General features: G+C 47.3%; 1 protein-coding gene across 3 annotated transcripts in view; it reads right to left on the bottom strand.

Annotated features, from left to right (window-relative positions):
- The window catches only part of CASKIN1 (CASK interacting protein 1), a 148,038-nt gene that overhangs the window by 51,345 nt on the left and 75,097 nt on the right, over positions 1 to 21,596 (bottom strand). For all 3 annotated transcript variants that reach the window (XM_081965356.1, XM_081965358.1, XM_081965357.1), the window contains exon 2: positions 3,788 to 3,839. In XM_081965356.1, coding sequence (XP_081821482.1) covers positions 3,788 to 3,839 — 52 coding nt within the window. The remainder of the gene's footprint in view (positions 1 to 3,787; positions 3,840 to 21,596) is intronic.

The raw sequence follows: 21,596 nt of genomic DNA, 5'->3' as shown, positions 1-21,596 counted from the left end.
GATGATAGATAGATAGATAGATAGATAGATAGATAGATAGATAGATAGATAGATAGATAGATAGATGATAGATAGATGATAGATAGATAGATGATAGATAGATAGATAGATAGATAGATAGATAGATAGATAGATGATAGATAGATGATAGATAGATAGATGATAGATAGATAGATAGATAGATAGATAGATAGATAGATAGATAGATAGATAGATAGAGATAGATGATAGATAGATAGATAGATAGATAGATAGATAGATAGATAGATAGATAGATAGATAGATAGATAGATAGATAGATAGATAGATAGATAGACAGACAGACAGACAGACAGACAGTGAGTGTTGGTAGGTAGGTAGGTAGGTAGGTAGAGGGATAGAGAGAGAGAAATAGAAATACAGTAGATAGGTAGGTAGGGGGGAGAGAGAGTGTGTGTGTAGATAGGTAGGGAGAGGAATAGAGAGAGAGAAACAGAGAGAGAGAGAAATACAGTAGAGAGGTAGGTGTTTCTGCTGGCACAGCACTTGATTAATGTAATTCTCATCAATCAGTTAAAGAGCTTTCCAAAAGGAAAAAAAAAAGTTTTTGCACTCTGCAAACCTCCCAAAAATGGCCCGTTTTCGTGAAAACCTTCGTATTTTTTCCAAAAAAAAGGCATGAATAGCCTTGGGGGGTCTGGCTTGCAGAGTGCTCCTGGGGGGGAGGCACAAATGAGTAAAAAAAGGCCCGTTTTTCACAAAAATGTGCACATTTTTTCTCAAAAAAATTGCATGCATAGCCTTATGGAGGCTTATAGAATGCTGCTGAGGGCTGAGAGGGGGGGAAACGGCCCATTCTTTGCTCATTTCTGCCCTCCCAGCCCCCAGGAGCTCTCTGAAAGCCTCCATAAGGGTATGCACAGCCATTTTGGTGAAGGGGCGGGGCTTCAAGAGGCAAAAAATGCTGTATTCGTTGCTGTATAAGACGTACCCAGATTTTCAGCCTCTTTTTTGAGGAAAAAGGGTGCGTCTTATACTCCGAAAAATATGGTACTTTAGGTTTTTTTATACAAATTAACAGAGTTGGAAGGGACCTTGTAGGTCATCTAGTCCAACCCCCTGCCCAAGCAGGAGACCCTACACCATTTCTGACAGAGGGCCGTCCAGTCTCTTCTTAAAAGCCTCCAGTGATGAAGCTCCCACAACTTCTGAAGGCAACTTCTGTCCCATGGGTTGATTGTGCTCACTTCAGAAAATGTCTCCTTATTTCTAGGTTGAATCTCCTCCCCTTGTTCAGTTTCGATCCATTATTCCTTGTCTGGCCTTCAGGTGCTTTGGAGAATAGCTTGACCCCTTCCCCTCTGTGGCAGCCCCTCAAATATTCGAAGATGCTTTCATGTCTCTCCTGGTCTTTCTCTTCCCTAGACTACCCATGCCCGCTTCCTGCAACCGTACATTGTCTGTTTTAGCCTCCAGCCTCATCATCCTGATTGCTCTTCTCTGCCCTCTTTCTACTTTAAGTGGAGTGAGCCCTTCCAGAGCAGCAGCTCCCAACCTTTCTGATACCAGGGACCAGTTTCGCAGACCACAATTTTTCCACGGACCAGATAGGGGAAGTCTTTGTGCGCAACTTAGATCCTGCACAATGCACAGATGAAGCTTCACTCACTCACCCTCTGCTTGTGCAGCCCGGTTCCTAACAACACTCGGACCGATTCTGGCCCACAGCCTGGGGATTTTGGACCCCGGTTCTAGAGAGAAGCACACAAGAGTCCCCCACTCCTCACCGTGTTCAAGGGGGAGCAAGAGGGAAAGCCCGCGTATTCCCTGTTCAGGCAGAGGCAGTCAGGAATGGCGTCTTCCCATCCTGCCATTTTCAATAACACTCAAGCAAAAGAGGAGAAATTTTTCCCCCTTGGGATGGACAGTTCTCAGTGGTGGCCATTTTGTGCATTCAGCTCCTGGCTGGCTGCATTGATCAAGGGGCTTCCAGGACAACTGCTCTGGTCTCAAGATCCAAGGACCAAAGGAGTACTCAGGTGAGACCCGCCAAAGCCCACCACCCTATTTCCCACAGCAGTGAGCCGAGACTGCAGGTAGTCCCTGACCAGGGGTAGGTTTCAAAACTTTTACTACCGGTTCGTTGGGCATGGCTAGATGGAGGAGGCATGTGACTGAGTGGGCGAGGCCAACTTGACATCTCTCATGCCCACTCAGTCACAGGACCTCCCCCTCTCTAAGCCATGCCCAACAAAACAGTGGCAAAAAGTTTCGACAGGGAGGGCGGGGGCCTCCAGCCTCACCGGAGCTAAGCGAACGCCTGCAAACTACCCAGTAAGAAAAAAAAAGTTTTCGTCCTCCCTGGCCCCCAGAAACACTCTGCAGGCTTCAGCAGGGCTGGGGGAAGGCAAAAACGCCCCCGTTTGTGTGAAAAATGACCCGTCTCTGGGACTGGCATGTCCACACCATTAAAAAAAAGGGGGGGGGATTACATTTTTTTAATGAAGATCGTTCTGCGTATGTGTAGAACAGAAAATAAAGATGGCGGCACCCAGGATAGAACCGGTACAGTCACATGTCCGGCTGAGTTACTACCTCTTCGGCCGAATCGGTCTAAACCGGTAGAGCCACACATGTGACCAATCCAATGTTATGACATTTTGGGGGGACACGTCATTCGCTAGGAGGCGTATTTGCTGAAAGCTGGAAGCAAAGGCTGTTTCTGGACTCTAATCACAGGATGCCACAAATGGTCCTTAAATACAGGGCAGTCACCCAAATCCCTACATGAGGTCACATGACCCTGGGGCGGGGGGGGGGGGTAGGCTGGCGGGTCAAAACTTCAGAACTGAGTTGAAAATACCTATTGGAGCGTCCGTCGTAACTATGAACAGTTGCTGGGTGACTCATTGTAAATCAATGATTATCACGACCTCCCTAGTATTTGATACTCAGACACTTGTTAACTGTGACCTCCAATCAATGATCCCTTTGCAGCTGCCCACTGCCCCCTTTCTGCAAGGCAACGAATGGCTACCTCTCTGTGGCACTTCTGCCCACCCAGCACTAAAGCCCACCCCCCAAAAATGGCCAAACCTGCTTCCTCCACCTTCCTACCACCTGCTTCCTCAGTAAAGATCTTGAGATGTTTTCCGAGTGGTGTACATGAGTCCACTCTCCCAATCCCTGCTTCTCTTCCTTCCCCCTTCCTCTTTTTCCATGATGAGGGGTTCGGCCGCACCTTTGGCCCTTCCATGGCCCTCCGCACCCAGTTCTAGAAATAATAATTTTGTAAACAATTGAAAAGGCAAAAGGAGCCAGTATCCACTGAGAGATTGTAAAAAGGTAAAGTTTCCCCTTGCACATATGTGCTAGTCGTTCCTGACTCTAGGGGGCAGTGATCATCTCTGTTTCAAAGCCGAAGAGCCAGCGCTGTCCAAAGACATCTCCGTAGTCATGTGGCCAGCGTGATTAAACGACGAAAGTGCATGTAACGCTTTTACCTTCCCACCCAAGGTGGTCCCTATTTTTCTACTTGTATTTTTACATGCTTTTGAACTGTTATGTTGGCAGAAGCTGGGGCAAGTAATGGGAGCTCACTCCGTTATGCGGCGCTAGGGATTCGAACTGCCGAACTGCTGACCTTTCTGATCGACAAGCTCAGCATCTTAGCCACTGGGCCCTCCTAAAGAGAAAATCCCCACAAGATACTTGGAGAAAGGAAGAGATTCTACAGAGTCCTCTGAAATAAGAGGCCACCCCACGGATCATGGGGAGACACGCAGACAGCCAGGCTTTGCCAACTCACCCATCTGTATCCTGGAAGTTCACGTTCACCCGTTTGGTTGATCCGAGGAGCTCTGCGGGGGGAGAGAAAAGAGAGATGGTTAGAGGAAGGGGAGCCTTTTCCCTGGGAATCTCTCCAGGCACTCCCGGAAATGCATCAGCTGCCCAAAATACCCACTTTGGGAATAATCGGTCTGCCTGTCCATCACGGCACCTCCATTATGAAGCCGGCTTCCTTCCGAAATGAAGCCAGCCACCTCCCTGACGGTCCTTGAGAAGCTTTTAAGGAAGAAGCTTTCTCGGAGGGTCTTTGGAGAACGCCTTCTAGGAGGTGGAGGTCTATTTTTATTATCCAGTGGTTGTTATTATGAAGCATTGTTTGGTTCTGGTGTATTATTCTCTGGATATTTTCATGCTATGCTGTACGTCACTGTGCATTGTGAGGATTCAGCCACCTCACCAATTTGGTAACTCAACAAATGGATGCATTCTGAGCAGGGGTGGGTTCCTGCCAGTTCTAACCTCTTCTATAGAAGAGGTTCCACAAATCTACAGTGCTGTTTAGAACCGGTTCCAGCTCCCTCCCTCCGCCTGTCCGCATATCATCAAGATGAAGAGGGAGAGGAGGAATTCTGGGAGTTGAAGTCCACAAGTCTTAAAGCTGTCAAGTTTGAACACCCCTGGGTTTTTTTTTTCTAAAGGGTTAGGGGTGCAAGGGTCTTGTAACTTGACAGCTTTAAAACTTGCGTGCTTCAAATGCCAGAGTTCCTGAGTCAACATTTTAGTTGCTAAACAAGAGCGTTGTTAAGTGAGTTTCACCACATTTTACAAGTTGGCCACACCCATCCAGTCACATGGCAGGCAAGCCACTCCCACAAAGCAGTCCACACCTACAGAAGAGGTTCTAAAAAAATTGAAACTCACCACTGATTCTGAGCCATGGTTTTGCTCGGTTTTGCTGGGAGGATGCAGCAAAATGGACATTTGGATTGGTCTAAAACTGACCAATCCGTCAAATTCTCTGCTGCTCACACGTGGCTATGGAAACTTGGTGAGGACAAGGCCCTGCACCTCTGGCCCTTTTGCAAAAGGGACCCTCAGCAAAGGCATAGGAAGCAAGCACAAGAGAGAATATGTGCATCCACTCACCCACCCATCCATACACACGTTAAGAATTTGCAGTTTGTATAAAGAAAATCTGCATAAAATGTTTTATAGATGGCATTTCACACCGACAAGAATGCCCAAAATGTATAAAGTTAGATCTTCTAGATGCTGGAAGTATAATCAACCGTTGGGTTCATATTATCATATGTGGTGGACTTGCCCAATATATTATTGGATGAAAATACATACTTGGTTGGAAAAAATGATAAAGCAGCATATAGAGCTGAAACCAGAGACATTCTTGTTGGGCATCCTACCAGAAAAATATGATAAAAAGGACTATATATCTGGTTTTACATATACTAACTGCAGCCAGAAATGTATTTGCACAATAATGGAAAAATGAAGAGATTCCATCAGATGAGAAAGTAATTAAGAAAATATTAGACTGCGCAGATTGGACAGACGAACGCTTATTCTTAAGGATAAAGAAGAGAGTGACTATTTTTTTATGTGGTATGTATTTTATCAATGGTTAAACAATAGAAACAGAAGTTAGAAAGGAGGAGACATAAAAATTGGAAATGTTAATGTGGAGAGAATTTAAAGATGGATGAAGTTATGTATTATTGCTATCATACTATTATATAGTTATATTATTAATATTATTGTGATAAATATAACAACAAATATGTGGAATATGACTGTTCAAATAACTGTAACCAGATCAAACACTGTTTGATGGAAATAGAAAATAATATAAACAAAACAAATAAAACTTTAGAAAATGAATTTGTGGTTTACTTTCCCGTCCTCACAACACAACTACTGGCTACTAACACAACCCAAGTCTCTGTTCGTCCAGGCAATCTTGGAAGGAAGACAGTGCTTTAAATGGCTGGAGCCCTGAGAGAGGATGATGGGCTTTGCAACACTGAGGAGGCTGCTGAAGGATCAGAAAGCATGAATTTCTGATCCTTCAGCAGCCCCATTTCACCCTAGGGCTGTATACCTCAACCTCGGCAGTTTTCAGAAATGTGGAGCCCGACTCCCAGAATTGCATGCAGGGGACACGTTCTGGAAAGTGAGAAGCAACTGAGGAGTTTCCAGATCATTGAGGACCCCACAAATAGGCCCTGCAGATGGATTACTTACTTGTGGAAACCAGGGGGTTCCAAGTGCAGGAAATAACCCAAGTAAGAAGCCTTAATTGTGGGTTGGGAGGATTAGAGGTTGCGTTAGGGCCAGCAGAGGCTACAGAAGGCTTCCTGAATTACGTTGCCCAATTTGTGGCTTTAGATTTCCCCTGGTCTCCCTCCCCTGAGAATTTCGCCCTGGAGAAACATTTCAGACCAGCATGGCCAAAGATTTATATAATCCCCCCCCAACCCAAACTGGATGAGAAAGATCCAGGCTGCCAGTCTCCTCTGCCACTTTTGCCCAGGTCCCCCCCATTCTTGTCCCTCTTCTACATGAATCTCTACATTTTTAAAAATGGGCACAAAAAGTCACATTGTGCATACATGTTTCTGTCTTCAAAGCATTTGGTCTCAAAATATAGGCTCATGCCCCACACCCCATGTTCTGGAATGAAAAGTGGGATAAAAAGTTGACAAGTAACCCTATTTGGGATTGATTACATCAAGATAAGATTTGCCCTCTGCAGGTGGTCCAAATGATATCAAACTCCTCAAAGCATCCATGCATTCAATGCAGATTCCTGTAAGGATGTTGCACATTCAGCCACATTCATGCTTGTTTTCATGCAAGCAAGGATGCTGAGGCTTTTGGGGAGTGTTATTGTGATAAAACTGACTAATTCTTAATCGGAACTAGAAACTACCCAAAGTGTTCAAACCTATTTGGGTGAATTCACGAGATGTGAACCAAGGGCATTCAAGAGCATTGACTGAGATTTTGTTCCTATAGGTCAGGGGTGTCCAAACTTGGCAACTTTAAGACTTGTGGACTTCAACTCCCAGAATTCCCCAGCCAGCTCTGCTGGCTGGGGAATTCTGGGAGTTGAAGTCCACAAGTCTTAAAGCTGCCAAGTTTGGACACCCCTGCTATAGGTCATTGGCTCTTGTGGTGGCATCAAGACTGAAACCCGACGTCAGTAAACAATGTTTTATTAATAAATATTGTATTGTGGCCTAAGAAAAAGAAGTTGGTAAGCAACAATAAGCAACCATTTGATGAATGCCCCCGGCTCCCCTCCAGGGATGCCTCCTTGCACCCAAAAGTGCTACAGAAGCCAACCTCCAGGACATTGGAGGGGTCTCCTCTCACAGCCCCCTGCTCCAAAGCAGTTCCAATGGGGACTGAGTGACTGAGCTGGCCGGCTGAGTAGGGTCAGGGTCCTCTGTGACTGGCAGCGGCACCTCCTTTGCTCTTGCCAAGCTGACCCGCAACAGGACCAGGAGAGATGCTGGGCCACGCAAGGAAGCAGGCAGCCCTGCAGGGCAAGGGATGGGGCCTCAAAGTTTCTCTGGGTACTTGCTTGCCCACCCCGCAAACTGTCTGACCACCGCAGTGGTCCCCTTATAATGGTCCCCTTGGCCTCGGAAAGAGCCCACCTGAGTCTTCTGCTGAGCTCAGTCAGTCCTTTCCCCCTCTCTGCTCTGAAGAGGAAAGGCGCCCTCCCTTCGCCAGCCCCTAACTCAAACCTTTCATTTCCTGCTACGGTTTTATTAGCCTCCCCCTGGGTTGGCTCTCTGCCAAAGAGATGGTAGAGCAGCTGCCAAATTGGCAGAAGCGGAAGAAGCTCGTCGCTGCCGCTGGGTTCTCCAACCAGCCCCATCGCACCTCTCCCAACCTTAGAGCCGAGCACGGGCCCACTCGGCAGAAGAAGCGGGCAGGGAGGGGAGGACCACCACATCTGGAGGAAGAGTGCTCTGGCCTCCCAAGGGAGGGGGCTGAGTTAGACCCCGCACACCCACGCAATCCAGAGTTTGAGCCTCTCGTGCAGCCCCTCCTGCCTTCACCGTCCATCCCTCAGTGCCAAGGAAGGAGCAGCAGAGATGCCACCCAAGGAAGGAGGGCGAGGCAGAGCCTGGCTGGCAGGGACAGGAGTGGAGAAGGGCCATTCGTCTTCCAGACAGAGGAAGAATCTGCAGGCTGGCCAGCGGAGGAGATGTGTGTCGAAGGGAAAGGAGGGAGGGGGGAGAGTAAGTGCAGAGGAGCCAAGAGGGGAGGGGGAGGGCAGGGCACCGGAAAGATTTTTGCTCGTCATCACATTTTCATTTGCTTTTATTCTTAGCATCTCCATGGCAAAGGAGATGCCAGCTGACCACAAGCCTGGAGTTTCTTGGAAAGAGAGAGAGAGAGGCGGGGGAGGCTGCCAGAGCGCAGAGGGGCCGCAACACCCACCCGATGCTCAAAGCCAGGAATAGAGCTGCAGGGGGGCTTTGCCAGAAGAGACCCTATTTGGAGGGCCCCACAATGGTAACTGCCCTCCCTCTGAGCATGTGGCCTTGCAGCATCCAGAGTATCAGATAGGATAGGATAGATGGGAGAGGATAGGATAGGATAGATGGGAGAGGAGGGGAGGATAGGGGAGGATGGAGTAGATAGGAGAGGGGAGGTAGGAGGGGAGGATAGGGTAGATAGAAGGGGAGGGGAGAGGAGGGAGGGGAGATAGGTGGGGAGGATAAGGTAGATAGAAGGGGAGGGGAGAGGAGGGAGGGGAGATAGGTGGGGAGGATAGGGGAGGAGAGATAGGAGGGGAGGATAGGGGAGGGGAGGATAGGGTAGATAGGAGGGGAGAGGAGGGGAGGGGAGATAGGAGGGCGGATAGAGGAGGGGAGGATAGGGGAGGGGAGGATAGGGGAGATAGGAGGGGAGAGGAGGGGAGGGGAGGTAGGAGGGGAGGGTAGATAGGAGGGGAGGATAGGGGAGGGGAGGATAGGGTAGATAGGAGGGGAAGGGAGATAGGAAGGGAGAGGACAGCTTTATTGTCACTTTGCATGTACACTAATCGGCATACATTAAAATGAAATTTCATTGCATGCAGCTCTCAAAGGGTCACCACCTCCAATATACAATACTGTGCACTAATGAATGAATGAATGCATAAATAGATAAATAAATAAATACAAAATTATGCACGTATCCACATATATTATATGACATGGAGAAACAACACAGGCTAGTTCGGATGTATACGTGTATCTGGGGAGATGAACGAATCTTGTGAGTTTACCAGAGGGATGGCATAGGGAACAAAGCTGTTACAGAATTAGGTAGTAATCTGTGGAAACCTCGTCCTAGAGGGGAGCAATAGAAACAGACCGTGGAGGGGGCGTGGGGGGGGGTCTCTGACAATGCTTTGAGCTCTAAGCACGCGGAGCTTATAATAGCAGTATCCTGAATAACGTCCGCTCACATTTGTGAACCGGTAGGGAAGGTAAGTAAATCCCACCACGGGTGTGCATGGGTGCATGTGTGCAAGTGCCAGGCCTTTGAGCAACCCACGAAGGGAAGTCAAGACATGCTATGAAATCATCTTCCTAAAACCTATTCAGCCTGAAACAGTTATAATAGGAGCCATGAAAGCCAGCCTGGTTGCATCAACAGAGGGGTTGGGTAAAATTCAGGTCCTGAATGGAAGAGAAGGTGAATGAGGCTACCTGTTTCTCCCTCCTCTCTCACAGAGAGACAGAGAGAGGGAGGGAGGGAGGGACGGAGAGGGAGGGGGGAGGGAGGGAAGGAGGGAGAGAGAGGGGGGGAGGGAGAAAGAAGAGTGTTGAGCTGTCACCCCCAATCTGGTTCCTTTTGGGTGGGGACAAGCAAAGTCGCCCGGCTGACTCACCGCTCCCAATTGGTAGTCCCCCCCTCCCTACAGCGCCCCCAACCTTCCTGTCACTTTTGCTTCCAGCCCACCTGCCATTCAGACCTCCACCCTTCCTCCAGGCCTGGAAGTTCTCCACCTTGTCGCCACAGGCATCCCATCCTGCAATCAGGGTGCAGGAGACTTAAAATTGAGCGTGCGTGTAGCCATCAGGGAATGATTCACTGCCAAGGGTGAGGATTCAGCAAACGGACAGGCGGGCTGTCTCAGAGGTGGTTTTTTTCTTCTTCAAAAGGCAACCGGATTTTTTTTCTCCTTGAGGAAAAAGAAGACATCTCACTTCTCTTGAAAGAAGCTTCATCAGTTCTGATGGTGGGGGGAATGGAAGAATCATATTTCTTTGCAGTCATCTGGTCATTAGCATTCCCTGTGAGAGCTGTTGAGGCTACTTGGGGATTTATCTATGCCCCCGGGGTCTTCTAAATCAGGGTGCAATAGGTTGTGGGGGCTTCTTGGAACTCCTACAAGGGTTGCATTGTGGACAGGAGATAGGTGGTGTAGTATTCCTCCCCCTCTGTTGAGGAAGGGGTGCCCAATTCTAACATAAATGAACTCTTTGACCCCTCTTTCAAACCAATGATCCTCTCTATAGAAAATGTGGAGTTTGCTGCTTTCAAGAGAGTGGCCATTGTCCTTCAAATGCAGAGGGACGGCGGAATCTTTCCTTGATGGGTTTGATTTCTTATGCTGCACCACGCGATTGTGAAGTGGTTGTTTTGTTTCACCAAATCTACAGTGTATAATGCACAGGGAAGCTTCTTGGATGAGAAGCGAAATGCCTTTGAAGGGGGAAAAAAAAGTCCAGTTGCCCTTTGAAGAAAAAAGCACCTTTGAGATAACAATGACCCGGAGGGTTGAGAATCTCCACAGACGAACAGACCAGCTGGGGAACTACAACAAGGAAGCCTCCCGAAGCCTCCATTCCGGCCGCCTCTTCTCCGCTCACTCTGACTCCGACCTGGGAATGTTTGATCAACATTCACGCTGGGGAAGGAAAGGCGGGGGCCAGTCACCAGAGCTTTCAGTACGGAAAAGAAGGAAAGGAGCACGCAAGTAATAGATTATTATGCAGAAACTTTAATTCCCTAGGAGCAGCTACTAATTATCTGGCATTTACAACTCAAAGAGGCTTTTTAAAAACCCAATCTAGGATGTCAATTCCCTGGCGAGGTGCCCCCTCCCATCTGCCTTTGTTCCAAGTGGCACTGCCAACTCCACGCACACCGCACGGCATCCTCGCATCTAGCGGGACCAGACAGGGTGGGCGAGAAGCGTCTGATGCCAACAGTGGGCCTACATACTGGAAGAGGATTTAATTCTATCGAGGAACACAGTCTTAAAAACGCAGCCAATCTGGATGCTGGCTTAGTTTCACAACCATCCTGCAATGGTTCTGCAAAGTGGCAAAATACCTCCAGGTTGACCTCCTGCATTAGCTTGGCTGCCAAATGGAGACAGCCGATGGCCATGGGTTAAACAAGCTCTTTTTCCTGGTGTAGTTAGGCTTTGCCATTTTCTCGAGAATATATTGAGATGGGCAGCTATAGGAATGAAATCAAATCAGTAAGAATAAGTATATAAGTCCTTTAAAAAAAAGTCTCCCAAAGCCAGAACAAAGCAGCAATTTCTTGGCTCAGGACAGTATTTCTCAGCCCTGGCAACTGGAAGAGATCTGGACTTCCAGTATGGGGAATTCTAGGAGTTGAAGCCTTCACATCTTCAAGTCGCCAAGGTTAAAAACACGGCCTTGGGGTAAAAGCTATCCTGCATCTTGTCACCACTGTCCTAGTAAACAGGGAGTGGCATGGCTAGCTGGGGAATTCTGGGAGTTGAAGTCCACACATCTTCAAATGGCCACGTTTGAGAAGCTTGCTTAGGAAATTCCTGCTTTCAAAGAGCAGCCGTGCTCAGAAAAGGCACAATCTATTTTTCCATGCCTATCAGTTAGGTTAAAAGGGTTGGGGGCTTCCAACTTGAGTTTTGATGTCAGAGAAGATCCCTCTGTAGGAAGTTAGCATCCACCCCCTCTCCTAGAAAAATGAAATATCCTGGGAAATATTGAAAAGGCAGAATATTATATTTCCCTGGATAAGAAATAGAGAAACATGTTTTTAGGCAGGAAACAGACTCACTCTTAATAGCCCCCACCTTTGTCAATGGGCCATCAAAAGGCCTGAGCCAGTCTATTCTACATAACAAAGATCTCCCCCTTCAGCTCCTGGGTGACGGGGTTAAGGCATGATAGCATTAGCCCTTTATCCATCTCACCACACGGCATCTGGGAAGAAGCGATGCCCAACCAAACCTGGACTCAAAACACAGCCTAGAGAATTGCCCCTGCATGTCCCCCATGGGAGTCTGACAACCAATCAGAATACAAGATCAAGATCAAAGCCCAGAGAGGACATAAAACCAGGGACTTTCAGCATCTCGGTCTCTTTTCTTCTTCACTCAACATCTGGAAGCTTGGAATCCCCCTTTTCTGTTCAGGAGCTCAAGCCACGTGATCCTGCCCACCATTAAACATCCTTCCAAGCAGCCTCCATGTTTCCAGTGTCTTTTCCCCCACTTGGAGCCGAACCCAGAAGGACATTTCTCCCAACATCTCCCAAGGCAACTTCAGTTGGCTAATCCATCAGATGACCCACCCAAAGTGCCAGTGAAAAGAGCATCCATATCAGGAAAGATCTCAAAGGGGGTTACTGGTCAGATTCCCCTCTTAAGGCACCTCGTCTTTCTCACCTCAGATGCCTGCAGAACAGTCTCCGGCTGATTTATTTCAAACCCTTTAACCCAGGGGTGTCAAACTCAAGGCCAGTGGTGGGATTCAGCCAGTTCGCACCTATTCGGGAAAACCGGTTGTTAACTTTCTAAGCAATTTAGAGAACCGGTTGTTGGAAGAAATCTCCTTTTGTTTTTTTCCACTTTACAGGGCTAATCTTGTAAGGAAGGCAGGAAGGAAACATTCTGGTGTTGTTTCTAGCCTCATATATATCCCCCTGCTACAGAAACTGCCTCTCCTCCGGTTAGCCCTTATTCCATTGCAACAGCTAAGGCGAAGCACCCATCGACCTGAGTGAGGTTAAGTTGGCCATGCCCACATGGTCACATGACCACCGAGCCACGCCTACCCAGCTGGTCATTAGGGCAGAGAACCAGTTGTTAAATTATTTGAATCCCACCACTGCTCAAGGCCCATGGGGTGCTTAAATGTAGCAAAGGACCAGATTGTGGTGCCTCTGGCAGCCAAAATGGGCTGCAGGGGGGGGTGTATGCAGCCTCCCGGTGTCCCGTTTTTGGCTGGACGGCCTCCTGCACCACTCTGCCAGCCCAAATGAGGCATGGGGGGTGTTTTGGACAGCAGAGTATAGCAGGAGGCTGTCCGGGCCAAAAACGGGGTGTGGGGAAACTGCATGCAGCCCCCTGTGCCTCGCTTTGGCCGGCAAGATGCTGCAGGAGGTAACCATCCCACCCCTCCAGACCGTAGAGGAGATGCTGATCCATCCCTCGAAGAAATCCAGTTTGATACTCTTGCTTTTAACCGCTCCGAAGCGGTCATTCCTGATGGGCCTTAGTGCAAAATCTCTTGTTATCGGTGTTGCCCTATTCTGCTTTTGTTTTTCCTGCCCTCAGAAAGGAAGGCCATATTCTAAGAATATTCATGCCATAATTTCCTGGCTTCCCTTTAGTCCCTCTTCTTCTCTTCGCTTGCCGATTTTAAAAAAAAAATGCTTTCCAAACATTTATACGTAAAAGAACCATTAAGGCGTATCATTTCCTACATTTGCCCGTCCCTTGATCCCAGAAGCATTAGCCTGATCTGAGAAACAGTAGACTGGAAGAGGCCAGATGTGGGTCTCGGTTCCCCAAAGGCAGAAGAGGAGACCGTGCAAGAGGCTAAAACTATTACTATTATTATTATTATGGTTGGTCGCACAGCCAGCCAGATGTTACAACTGGACTTGGTATTTTTGCACACCTATTGAGTCCTTCCCAAGGACCCGAGATAGGCAGATGCTGATACCACTAAAGCAGGGGTGTCCAAACTTGGGAACTTTAAGACTTGTGGACAAGTTGAAGTCCACAAGTCTTAAAGTTCCCAAGTTTGAACACCCCTGCACTAAAGGTATAGTCACAGGACATATAAGCTGCTCCATATAAATTTGCCCTTTATTTTAGGTAAATATTTCATTTCATTTTTTATTGCTTTTATTGCTTTAAAATATTTTAATTGTTTTAATTGTATTATATATTTTTAACTGCAAGCCTCCCACAGTCATTGTTTGAGATGGACAGGTATAGAAATTGACTAAATTAAATTATTGTTTTTTGCAATTACATCATCACCCAGCAAGAGTCAACCAAGCTTGGGACTCAGGACAACCTACAGAGTTGCCCCTGCGTGGCCCCATGGGAGTCTGACAACCAATCAGAATACAAGCTCAAATTTGAAGTCCAACAGAGCGTATAAATCTCTCTCACCCATGTGTTTTTTTTTGCCCAGGACCTCAAACCATGTGGTCCTGTCCACCATTAAAACCACCTTTCCAAGCAACTTCCATGAATGCAGTGTCTTTTTCCTCATTTGGAACTGAACCCACCAGTGGGTTTGGCTGTGAGGGGTGGGGGATTTCCCAAAGTCACCCAGCAGCTTTCATGCCTAAGGTGGGACTGGAACTCTCTGCTTCCTGGTTTTCAATCATGGGGGTTTTTTTCCCCACTTTGCTACACTTTATACAAAGTTTTGCAATTTCTTTTTAACACCTCACTTGATTCAGTGCAACAAATCCAACATAAGGCACAATGTATCATTTCTTAGATATTAACTTTCCAACAATATTTTGTCTCTTCCGTCAGACTAAGGTCAGCCTTCATGTTCTGAAAATCCTAGGAGAGACCAGTGGTGGGATTCAAAGTTTTTTTTTACTACTGGTTCTGTAGGCGTGGCTTGGTGGGCGTGGCAGGGGAAGGACACTGTAAAATCTCCATTTCCTCCAGAGGTGGGCTGCTCCCGGTTTGGCCAAACCAGTAGTGGCGGCAGTGGGGGGCTCCACCCACCTGCCCGGACGCTTCTACACATGCCACTGATTCCCCCCTCCCCAACTCCAGGGGAAGCTTTCTGCAAACTCCCCATTTCCTCCCAATCAGCTGGGACTTGGGAGGCAGAGAATAGATGGGGGCAGGGCCAGTCAGAGGTTGTATTTGCCGGTTCTCCGAACTATTCAAAATTTCTGCTACCGGTTCTCCAGAACTGGTCGGAACCTGCTGAATACCACCTCTGGGAGAGACCCAGAACCTGCACAGTTGTAAATTTCCTATCTTGAAGATCTAGTTTAATTGAAGATTTCTGAAGAGCCCCATTTCCTGTCCCGATGATGCCTGCCTGGACCAAGGAACGGCTGGAGACTATTTGTGGACCTTCCACGCTGTTGGCATTGCTGGCTGGGAATTCTGGGATTTCCTTTATTATTATTATTGATTTTCTATTCATTACATTTCTTAGTTCCTTATAAACATTGTGTTGTCTGGGTATTTGCTTAATGATACAAATTACATTCTTAATCTCCACCTCTTTTTCCCAAGCCTTGATAAAATAAATTCCATGTTTGATAATATTCTACATTGGTATCTTCTTGACTATTTCTTCATCTCGCGGTACATCTTCATTTTTCCTGTATTGTGCGAAAATTAATCCTCGCTACCGTTAAGACATGTAAAATTAAATACATACTTTTCTTATCAGGTTTTTCTGATATTATATCTGGGGTTTCTTATAGGGCAGTAGGCAAAGAAGAAGCATCTAGACTGGTGTTTCCTATCCGGGGCAATTTTAAGACATATGGACTTCAAGTCCCAAAATTCAACACAGCTTGTTTGAGATACCCTGGTCTAGACCGGAGATCTCCAACTGTGGCAACTTTAAGACTTGTGGACTTCAACTCCCAGAATTCCCCACAGTATATATACTATACTGCCAAAGGTATTCGCTCCCCCATCCAAATAATCAGAATCAGGCGTTCAACTCACTTCCATGGCCACAGGTGTATAAAACCAAGTCCCTAGGGATGCAGACTGGTTTTACACACATTGGTGAAAGAAGGGGGTCGCTCTCAGGAGCTCAGTGAATCCCAGTGTGGAAGTGTGATAGGATGCCACCTGTGCAACAAATCCAGTCGTGAAATTTCCTCGCTCCTCAATATTCCACCGTCAACTGTCAGCTGTCTTATAAGAACGTGAAAGTGTTTGGGAACGACAGCAACTCAGCCACGAAGTGGTGGGCCACGTAAACTCATCCAACATCAGTGTGTGACCTCACAAATGCTCTTCTGGAAGAATGGTCAAAAATTCCCATAAAGACACTCCCGAACCTTGTGGACAGCCTTCCCAGAAGAGTTGAAGCTGTTATAGCTGCCAAGGGTTGACCGACGTCATATTGAACCCCATGGATTAGGAATGGGATCTCACTTACAGTCAGTTCATATGCGAGGAAAGGCAGGTTAGCAAATATAGTGTAGCTATGATGGAGAACCTATGTTACAGGTGCCAGGTGGCGGCACGTCGAGCCCTATTTGTGGACACGCACGCAGCGGCAGAAACCCGAAGACCAGCTGCACACATGCTCACCTGCCAGGTGGTCTTTGGGTTTTCCAGCGCCCATTTGGGCACCTGGTGCCGAAAAGGTTTGCCACCCTTGGTATTTAGCTTGTTTGAATACACCTGGTCCAGATGAAACTGCAAGTCCGGATTCTGGCCGTCTGTTCCCATTGTAACCTGGAGTTTGGGAATCTGCCCTTCCTTCTTGCATGACCTCCCCCCCTGTTGCTGGCCGTAGCTTCCCTCCCCATCCAATTATAAAGGCATCTCCTACCACCATCCTGGGATAATTGGGTATATAAACCGCTGCTGCTGGAGGAGGTTTCTCTCTGCTGTCCAAGGCCTGCCTTTTGGGAGGTGGTTAAGCAAACTGCCCATTATCCAGACAGGTTGCCGTCCTCAATGATCACAGCAAATTTCGGTGCCAAAGAGAAGGTGGCAAGCTGACAGCAAGTGGCAAGGCGACTGGCAGGGAACGTTTCCCCCAGACAGGGAAGGAGCTGGCAGCCTTGGTATGGAAGCTGAGTTCGGTCCTGCTATCTTAACAGAATAACAAAATTGGAAGGGACCTTGGGAGGCCTTCTAGTCCAACCCCTCCCCCGTTCAAGGCAAGAGCAGTGATGAAATGCAATTTTTTTTACTACCAGTTCTGTGGGCGTGGCTTGGTGGCCATGGCAGGGGATGGATGCTGCAAAATCTCCACTCTCACCCCACTCTGGGGCCCACCAGAAGTGGCATTTGCTAGTTCTCCGAACTACTCAGAATTTCCGCTACTGGTTCTCCAATACCTGTCAGAACCTGCTGGATCTCACTCTGGGCAAGAGCCTTATATCAACTTGGACAAATGGATGTCCAACCTCTTTTTAAAAACCTCCAGTGATGAACGTCCCAAAGGTGCTTTTTTTCAAGAAGTGACTGGACTTTCCGGTTTTCCTTTGAAGACATTTCACTTCTCATCCAAGAAGCTTCATCGGCTCCGACTGGATGGTGGGTAGCATTCCCACCCAGTCTAAATGAATGCAAGTGAGCAGCGCTATCTGCAAGGAATATCAACCATTCCCCACCATCCAGTCAGAGCTGGTGAAGCATCTTGGATGAGAAGCGAAACATCTTCAAAGAAAAAACCAGAAGGTCCAGTTGCCTCTTGAAAAAAGCACCTTTGGGACAAGCGTGACCCGGAGGCCCGAGAATCTCCATAGACTCCGCTGGTGAAGCACCCCCAGTGTCTGGAGATAAGCCCTTCCACTGGTTCATTCTTCTCACTTTCAGGAAATACCTACTTAGTTCTAGGTTGGATCTCTCCTTGATTAGTTTCCTCATTTGCACAATTCAGTCCCAGATTGCATTAATAGAGGGATAGACTCAAGAGCACGTGAAGAGTTAGTGCAGCTTCATAATGCCTTGCTAAGACCACACTTGCAATACTGCATCCAGTTGTAAAAAAGACGTTGAGACCTTAGCAAGAGTGCAGAGAAGAGCAACCAAGATAGTTGGGAGGCTAAAGGCTAAAACACATAAAGACCAGTTGCAGGAACCGGGCATGGCTATTAATCTAGTGAAGAGAAGGACCAGGGGAGACATGACACCAGTCTTCCAATATTTGAGGGGCTCCTACAAAGACGAGAGAGTCAAACTATTTTCCAAAGCACCAACACACACAAGATGGGAAACAATGGATGGAAATTAACCAAGGAGAGAAGCAACCAAGAACTAAGGAGAAATTTCCTAATGGTGAGAGCAAACAACTAATGAAATAATTTGCCTTCAGAGGTTGTAGGTGCTTCATCACTGGAGGCATTCAAAAAGAGACAATCGCTTATGTGAAATGGTGTAGGGTCTCCTGCTTGAGCATGGGGTTGGACTAGAAGACCTCTAAGGTCCCTTCCAATTCTATTATTCTATGTTCTACACATACAGGGCAATGATAGGCTGGGATTCAATTGTAAAAAGGAGGGAGGGAGGGAAGGGAGGAAGGGAGGGAGGGAGGGAAGGAAGGAAGGAAGGAAGGAAGGAAGGAAGGAAGGAAGGAAGGAAGGAAGGGAATTCCTCTGCACCATCAAACAGCTGATTTCTTCAAGTTCTCTGCAGAAGTCACATCACCCTTTGGAGCAATGCACACCCAAACACACACACACACACACACACACACACACGGAGAGGAAGGCAGCCATCTGCCACCCAGAGAGACAGCAAACAAGCCGTCTGCTGTGGGCAAACACTTGCCAGCCTCCGAGCCCAAATAGCTGTCAGAAAGGGCCTTTCTTCTTTCACACCCCCAGCGAGCGAGCGAGCGTGCAAGCAGACGGTTTCCTGCCACTTTGCCCCGCGAGTCACACCATCCTTCCAGGAAAGAGCCAAGTGCTTGGGAAGAGGGATTTCCCAAGAGGGGACGAAAAGGCAGGGCCGCTCCTGTGACCCACTTGGCAGCCTGGCAGGGCCCTCGTGCCAACCGCTTCCCCCATATTTGCAACAAGGTGAATTCTCATCCGTCTAAGGGCACCAAAGAATAAGTCACGTTGCACACTGCAATGAACATAATTGTGCTTTTAAAGTGCAGCACGCATTTTTGAAAGAATCTACTTTACCTAAGCAAGCACCCCAAGCCTCCAACGCTCAAAGGACGGTCAGCACCCCAAAACCCCAGATGCCCTACAATGCAGACTGTATTCCCCCCTTTCAGATGGATTGCCAGCACTTCCTCCATGCAGCTGGGTACCTTCTGTTCCCCCACCCTCGCACTCATCCTCCTATTCAAGAGATGGTGTTAACCTCTTTTTCCTTTTATGCACACTGAGAGCATCTGCACCAAAGACAAATTCCTTGTGTGTCCAATCACACGGCCAATAAAGTATTCTATTCTATTCTATTCTATTCTATTCTATTCTATTCTATTCTATTCTACTCTACTCTACTCTACTCTATTTTTTTCTTAATTCTTTTTTATTCTGTAATTCTACTCTATTCTCCTTCCTTAATTCTATTCTATTCTACTCTACTCCTTTCTTAATTCTATTCTATTCTGTAATTCTATTCTATTCTACTCTTCTCTATTCCTTCCTTAATTCTACTCTATTCTATTCTACTACTCCTTTTTTATTCTATTCTATAATTCTATTCTATTCTACTCTACTCCTTTATTCTATTCTATTCTACTCTACTCCTTCCTTAATTTTACTCTATTCTATTCTACTCTACTCCTTTCTTTATTCTATTCTATTCTATTCTGTAATTCTATTCTATTCTGCTTTCTTAATTCTATTCTATTCTGTAATTCTATTCTATTCTATTCTGTAATTCTATTCTATTCTACCCTATTTTCTTTTCTTTTCTGTAATTCTATTCTATTCTATTCTACTCTATTCTATTCTACTCTACTCCTTTCTTAATTTCTATTCTATTCTATTCTGTAATTCTATTCTATTCTACCCTATTTTCTTTTCTTTTCTGTTCTGTAATTCTATTGTATTCAGACTGGCCAATCCCAAAGGTTGTTGTGAGGATCCCTCAGGGAAGTTACAGTAGGTGTACAGTATAATAAGGTTATTTGCATGATTCAGCCATCTCTGTTTTGCAGACCGATGTCCAGCACGGGCGTCATGTTGGTGTACATAAAAGGATGTTTTGATGGAAGGAATTCAAAGAGGGAGGAAAACCGTGATGGCTGGAGAAAGACGGCCTCAGATACAGCATTTTTCCCTTGTGCAAGGGATGCTCCTGGAGACCCATCCACAGCCGCCCCTCTGACAAGCTGTCTTGGGGAGGGGTTCTTCAGCTCCATTTCCTTCTGGACCCCAATTCGGTCCTTGCACACAAAGAGAGGCAGAGGCAGAGCCTTGGCCGTCCATCAGCCCTCAGAGGGAGAGTCAACAGCTCCCAGGTCTGGAGGTGGCTGATGAGGAAGAGGAGGAACAGCTGGGTCCAGTGCCTGATGGGCAGAAGCACTGAAGGCAGAGGAGAGGAGAGCAGTGGAAATCTATGGGCCGGTCCTTGGGACGGAAGAGCCACCGCTGCTAGTGAAGCCCCATCCTAGCTCTGGGGATAAAAGGCAAGGAGTGGAGATGGATATGGCACACAACTACTCATCTCCCTGCCGGACAGACTTGTTAGCCTGAGGTGAGAGAGAAACTTTTTGTCAGAGCTGCTAATGCTCCTAATAAAGGAGCCATTGCTTCAACTACGGAAAGTTTCTCGAGTTTGGGGAGCTCGGTCAGAACAACAAGGGTACAAAAAGATCCAGAGACACTCGGCACAAATGGGGCTATCTGGTGGTTTCCGCTCGTTGTGACTGTGGTGACCTGCAGACAACCAAAGAAATGTATACCTGCCCTTTGTACCCCAATCAGGGTACACTTAAGTATGTCACGGCAGTGCAACAGAATGCTGTTTCATTTGTACACATCTGAATCTTGTATTTTATACTTTAAAATGTATGTCAGATAGCCGTGATGGCGAATCTATGGCATGCACAGGTGGCATGCAGAGCCATTTGTTAGGGCACGCAAGGCATTGCCACGTCAATTACAGCTGACTTCGGCCTTCTTTTAAGGCCATTTTTCGCCCTCCAGAGGCTTCCCTGAAGCCTCCGGAGGGTGAAAAACAACCCAATGCACAAACCAGAAATTTGGGAACGGATGTCCGGTTTCCACGTTGGGCTGTTTTTCATGCTCCAGAGGGTTCAAGGAAGCCTCCTGAAGCCTCTGGAGGGCCTCTAGAGGCGGGGAGGCTGTTTTCGCCCTCCCCAGGCTCCTAGAAAGCCTCTGGAGCCTGGGGAGGTTATACAATACAATACAATAGCAGAGTTGGAAGGGACCTTGGAGGTCTTCTAGTCCAACCCCCTGCCTAGGCAGGAAACCTTATACCGTTTCAGACAAATGGCTATCCAACATCTTCTTAAAGACTTCCAGTGTTGGGGCATTCACAACTTCTGGAGGCAACTTCTGTTCCACCGATTTAATAGTTCTAACTGTCAGGAAATTTCCTTAGTTCTAAGTTGCTTCTCCCCTTGATTAGTTTCCACCCATTGCTTCTTGTCCTTCTGGTGCTTTGGAGAATAGCTTGTCTCCCTCTTCTTTGGGGCAGCCCCACTGTTATCATGTCTCCCCTAGTTCTTCTTTTCATTAAACTAGACATACCCAGTTCCTGCAAATGGGTTGAAGGTTGAAAATGGGTCCATCCTGCACCAAAATCGGGGGGTTGCACATGCATGCATGTGGGGGGGTGTCACTTGCATAGCATTATGGGTGTGGGCATGCCCACGGACACACCCCCTGTGCTCCCCCCG

This window comes from Natrix helvetica (assembly GCF_964273705.1).
Source record: "Natrix helvetica genome assembly, chromosome: 13".
In the NCBI taxonomy this organism is placed as follows: domain Eukaryota; kingdom Metazoa; phylum Chordata; class Lepidosauria; order Squamata; family Natricidae; genus Natrix; species Natrix helvetica.
This window is presented reverse-complemented; position numbering and strand designations above follow the sequence as displayed.